At 37.0% G+C, this 6000-nt stretch overlaps 1 protein-coding gene across 2 annotated transcripts in view; it reads left to right on the top strand.

Moving 5' to 3' along the window:
* The first annotated feature begins 201 nt into the window (after positions 1–201).
* The window catches only part of sgsm1a (small G protein signaling modulator 1a), a 32062-nt gene continuing 26263 nt past the window's right edge, over positions 202–6000 (top strand). Inside the window, exons 1-2 of one of the 2 annotated variants that reach the window (XR_008962084.1) lie at positions 202–289; positions 382–425. Coding sequence is in view for 1 of the 2 variants with exons in the window: in XM_057325783.1 (XP_057181766.1) it covers positions 271–289; positions 382–425 (63 nt within the window). In the remaining variant the exon portion in view is untranslated. The remainder of the gene's footprint in view (positions 290–381; positions 426–6000) is intronic. The other variant, XM_057325783.1, reaches the window with a different exon arrangement.

Below are 6000 nucleotides of genomic sequence, written 5' to 3'. Positions count from 1 at the left end.
AACATTTACCCTTTTGTTCCATCTGCCTGTAACGGCATAAACAACAAATATAACTGTAAAATGTATTTATATTGGACAAAAAAAACACGTTACCTCCTAATCGGACAGCACCACCACAGTATATTAAAATAGTACGTACAACAGTTTGCCATCTCCACCTCTGTAAAGAAACCCTCTGGCTGCAGGTTCATTGGGAGGTCACGTGATCTCGGAGCGAAAGCGTGAAGCGCAGCTCGCAAGCTGGGCTTCAGTGTTGAGCGGAGAGCAGACATGGCAACTACAACAGCAGGTGAGACAAAATTATGCTTTCGTGTTTTCACAACATGTTTCACGTTTTGTTACGATTTAATAACTACTTTTCTACGATCCTTGCGGTTCTAGAAGCAGAGACTCGGCAGAGGCTGCTGCGAAACGTCATGAGGGAGGTGGGTGATAGTAAAAACAAATAAAGAACATAACGCTGAAACGTCAAGCAAAGTAAACATAAGCTTGAATCACCATTTGAATGATGAATCATGTTTTAGACCAGCGCTCGAGCGCATTTATAGTTACCTTAATGAAATCGGGTAAATAAACTAAATCAACGTTTCAGTTGATCGTGTTGTCGTTTGTGAAATGTTTGACTGTAAAATCAACAGGGAAAAAGTAGTGAAATGGCGGTCTCAGTCTAAAGTATGCCATGAATTATTTATTTCATGTACATATGTTTCCTGCTTGTACTGCAGCTGTTTTGTATTTATTCCATTAAGCACCTGTCAGTTGAGTGGCATTTGTCAGAGATGTTAAGCACTTTCCTTTTCAAATCATGCACGTCTTTCTTAATATAAATATGAGTAGTGTGTTTTAGATAGATTTGCAATCATACAATTGATCAGATACTATGAATGAAATGTTCAGATTTGTTATCACACACGGTTCACTGCATTAATGCTATTGATTTAGGAGAAACCTATCTCTTTAGGCAGTGAAGATGCAGTCTTGACCACCAGTCATTTTTTCACCAGATTCATAGGTTTCAATAATCCCTTTGGCTCATGTAAGCAGCACTTGTGTGTGTGAGTGTGTTTTGTTTATGTGCATGTGTGTGAGTTAACATTGGAGTTTTTGCTCCATACTCATAGTTGAGGTTTTCCCATGAGCGGACTGACTGATGGGTGTGTGAATCACTTCTCTCACAGCCAGCTTTTAGTGTTCAGCGTCTCCCTGTACTGATTCTTAATGGATAATTCCCTATTGTGGATTGTGGTTGACATACTAGCTAGCCCTGTGTGGTCACAGTTCATTCACAGAGAACTATATAAAGTTAGTTTGGCTACATTTGTGGTATTATTTTCATTTGTGTTGTAAAAACCTCACAGCTTTGTGTTTGATGCCCAATGCTGCAGCGTATCCCAATAGACACATGCAACTGGACATTAGAGTGCTAAAACACATTATTATGATTGCTGGAACAGATTAGATAAGAGTAAATGAGGGGAGATGATCCCATGCACTGTGGGGCTCATAAAAACTTCCTGTTGTTAAGCCGTGGCATGTTTACAGCAAAGCCACAGAGTACCTGCCATGCTTACCCTTTAGCTGAATTACAGTTGTGAATTACAACCAACGGCTCACTCCACCCCTCCCTTTCAAAGCACCGTGGCTGACACAAAACTAAGATGTCCTCACGTTTTTACTTCTTTGCTGGAGGAGATAACGTATTAATGAAACCCGCTCTGTAGAGCAGTTTGTCCGTTTAGGGCTCCTGTAGAAACAACATGGTGAAATTCATGCAATGGGACCTGCGGTGTATGTAGATAGAAATAGCTCATTCTCATGGAATAAAAACATAACGCTTCATTATGTAAGATCTTTATACACCTCTGAAGACATAGTTATGCATATTAAACTGCATTTCTGTCAATAGATCCTCCAAGAAATTACACACTGGACCTTTAACTAAAATATTACAGATACAGACAGAACAACAGCAAGGCATCATTTCCACACCTGTATTGACACAAGGAAAGGGTCATGCGCAGACAGCCTCTCCACACTCATGAGCCCACCGTTTGTTTACCTTTCCTATTCACCTACCTTTAGCTAGTTTATAACATTTTTTTCATCGTGTCCTTAAACCCTTTCCACATTCTGAAATGAATTGTGGCTGTTGTTTTCAAAACTATGTTCTTTTGCTTAATTTATACAGCAGGAAATACTAAGTGGATTTGACCCTTTTTAGCAGGGCCATGGCTGTTGCAGTTCTCTGTATTGTTTTAAATCCTTAGCCTTACAGGAAAGTATAGATTTCTCATTTGTAATTAGCATTGAAATGGGCTTTCCCGACTCCCATCCCATCCCACACCCAGTTAATGTTGATTAAATAGTAGATGGAGTGTTAATTGAGCTATTCTGAAACTGAGAGAAATATGTTTGGTACACACACTGTAGATAGATTGAAGGTTTAGTTGACCCATATAGACCACGTCGCAAGATGTAAACACTAAAGCAATTTCGGTTTCATTTTTATTTCTTTTATTTTTAAATCTTACATAATTGCATCTTAAACTTGTTTAACATTTTGATTTGGTTATAAATGTTCTGTCAGTTGTTTTTTTTGTTCAAATGTTTGTGTAGTGTTAAAAAACTGAAACAGGAAGTGGACCAGCATTGGATTTTCCAAAGTGGTCTATAGGATTCTTCAGCGATAATCAAATCATGGAAAATGCTCATTGTTTTCTACATTTAAAACAGACAGCATCTTTGCAAAAAATATTTTTTGCTTTTTCCTGGGTATGTTTTTTATACCCGTGACAGCAGTTTCTGTGATGCAACACATGTAACATATTAAAATCTGATGTAAAACATCTGTTATTATCCATCAGCTAAATAATCACTATGTTCTGGGTGCCGGAAATACAGAAATATCAAAGACAGTCTGTGAATGTGTCACGAATCATCTTGTTTTCAGATGTTTCAGTGAGCGGAAGAAACATTTGAACCTATTAGCATCAAATCGCTAGCAAAAGAGCTCAAAAAACAGAACAAAACTGCTCCCAGCATCCTATATTCATTACATGCAATCTTATCTGTTATTTTAATGTTACCTTATTTTTAATTGTCTAAATATTTAGTAATTATGCAAGACTTGTCAAATCACATAGTCTCTGACTCTTAATTGGTTAATTTATGGTAAGTTAGGTAAGGTTCAGAGGCATGTTTTGTTAGTAGTGGACTGTGCACAGATGAAATGGCACTTCAGGTCAAGTCATCTACTAGTAACACATGAACTGAGGTGGAGATTAAATGTTTTACCCTTTTCAGTTTGACTGATGAGTCATACTATACATCTGCAGACAGAAATCTGTGCTGCTTTCTGCTATAAGATCCACTAAGCAGCCTTTGAGAATCTTTGCATTGTTCAGCAATTTATATATTCATAATAAGTCATTATATATAAATGAATTAATTACTTTTAAACACGTGGCACAATAGAGGCTGTTTTAGAGGAAGATGGAAAAGAATAGCATCAAGTACATGAATAAAGAGGCCAGATTCCATCAATAATCCTTTTAGTATCTAAACAATGCAAATGTAGGCTTTTATTTCAGGCAGTAGTACATTTTCACTAGCAGTCCCTGTAGTCCGTCTTCAAGATTTATGCGTGTTCAATACATTTATTTGTTAGCAAACCAATATGACACTTCTGCTTCAAATTAGCACATGTGTGTATGTGTCATGGAAAAATGTGTTGCCCTAAGATATACGTGAAACCTATTGCTGTAGAGCCATATGGACAGTAGACAGATTTAGATCAACACCTCCCACAAATCTGTGTTGGTGTGACTTCTACTGTATATTTTATCCATGCAAATGTGTGCTTGCCATTGTGCGTTGCTTATTTCAAAAGACCATGTCAAGTTTTCTGAATGCCTGCCATTGTTTTTGTCTCTTGTTTGTTGTGCTATAAGCATTGGTTAACTAATAAATTTGAAGCAACCATGACATAAAATGGGTTTGCCAAGTAGGGAAATGATTTGCACCCCTCCATGTAATTTATAAAGCAACGTGGCAGTTCCATTTGTTTTACAAAAAGACAAGATTTTTTTGTCCCGAGAGGGAAACTGTGGCAATAATACAGCTGCTTTGTAACAATGAAAATTGTATAAAGCGCTATATAAATAAAGTTGAGTTGAGTTGAATAATAAAGAGAGAGTTCACCCTAAAATGAAAATTTATGTCATCATTTGCTCACCCTCATGTAATTTCATACCTGTATAAATGACTTTTTTTTGGGAAGAATGTTAGCAATTTTCAGTTCTAGGACATCATTGACTACCATAGTAGGAAAAATTAAATGGTAGTCAAAGTTGCCCCAGAACTGTTTTCCTAAATTCTTCAAAATATACAAAAACATTTTCTACTATGGTTGTATGATAGTATGTGGATGATGTACCAGAAATGAAATTGCTAATTGCTAACATTCTTTCAAATATCCTACTGAGGGTGAGTAAAGTCATTTTTGGGTGAACTATCCCTTTAAATAGCAAATATTAATGAATATTAATAGGAATTAGATGAAATGGAAATAAAACTAGAAGAACTGGAAAACAGGAAATTATTGGAAAATATTACGTCAAAGATACTCAGTTCTGTATCCAAGCACATTGTATCCAGCAGGTTAGGTCTATGATAATACTTATTTACAAGTTTTAATCGAATTTCCCTCCATCTTATAGTGGTAAAGAGATTCTGATGATGTCGAAGATCATCTGTCATACTCAAGAGACGATATAGAGTGTGTGCAGCAGCGTTTACATTTTATCTGGATTATAACATCAAATTGGACAAGCTTTTTTTTTTAATTATTTTTTAATTGTTAGTCCCTTTTTTCTTTTCTTTTTTCCTCCGTGAATACACTGATTCTAGATTGTTGTATATATCTCGCATACTATTATTATTAATATTATAAATAATGTAGCTTCTTGTCAATCCTCCTGAGGGGTTTGAGGGTGGGGGGGTGGTAATCTGTTGGTTGCCAGTCCGTTGTTTTTTGTTTGTTTTTTAGAGGGGAAAATGAAAGAAGTGCAGACAATGTTTTCTTTAATGTATTATGTCTTTTTATTTGTGTGCAATTAAAAAAAAAAAATTGGACAAGCTTTAATGCGGATCTGAATTGTATCTGATGGCACTTTTTCGTTGCACATTTTGTGCACTTACATCAGGTTTTCCCAGGTGTTGGGACCTTTTTTGGGTCAGACTGGTTAAAGTAGCACTTTATGGAAACAAGAGTTGACACATACATGTTATTTAAGTCTGGCTTTACGTGGAGAAATAGCCATAACACTTTGTGTCCCTGTGCTGTGTGAGGTGTCATTTGGCTTTATTGTAGAAACTGAACGGCAGTAAATGGCAGCTGTTACTAATATTACATGATACTGACTGACAGTCCTGTAGTTTTGTTTTCCATTGGGGGCCCTGAAGAATAATTGGGCCTGTAATTGCTTTTATTGTGTGAATTTGCCTGATCCTGCTGAGCAGTGTAATAACCCACTCAACCTCTTTTCATTTCACACGCACATTCTCTCAGTGTGCTGAAGTTTGATAATGTGCTGCATCATTTTTTGTGCTTGTGGTATAATTCATGGTGAATCGCATTCCCATTCACAGTTTGGTCTGGTTCAGAGTTGAAGCAACAGTTCAATGTGGTGCCAACACATTTGGGAAGTAACTTGGCAACCTAAGCTGTGAGACTTTCCATGCCATCTCCATGGAAACCTTTGTCGTGCCGCTGAGACATCAGGGACAGCCAAGCTCCAAATCTCTCTCTCTCTCTCTCTCTCTCTCTCTCTCTCTCTCTCTTTCTCTCTTTCTCTTTCTCTTTCTCTCTCTTTCTCTCTCTTTCTCTCTCTCTCTCTCTCTCTCTCTCTTTCTCTCTCTCTCTTTCTCTCTCTCTCTTTCTCTCTCTTTCTCTCTCTTTCTCTCACCATTAATGACCATGTATTGATAGACCTCTTATCA

Source organism: Triplophysa rosa, linkage group LG2 (genome assembly GCF_024868665.1).
Source record: "Triplophysa rosa linkage group LG2, Trosa_1v2, whole genome shotgun sequence".
In the NCBI taxonomy this organism is placed as follows: domain Eukaryota; kingdom Metazoa; phylum Chordata; class Actinopteri; order Cypriniformes; family Nemacheilidae; genus Triplophysa; species Triplophysa rosa.
This window is presented reverse-complemented; position numbering and strand designations above follow the sequence as displayed.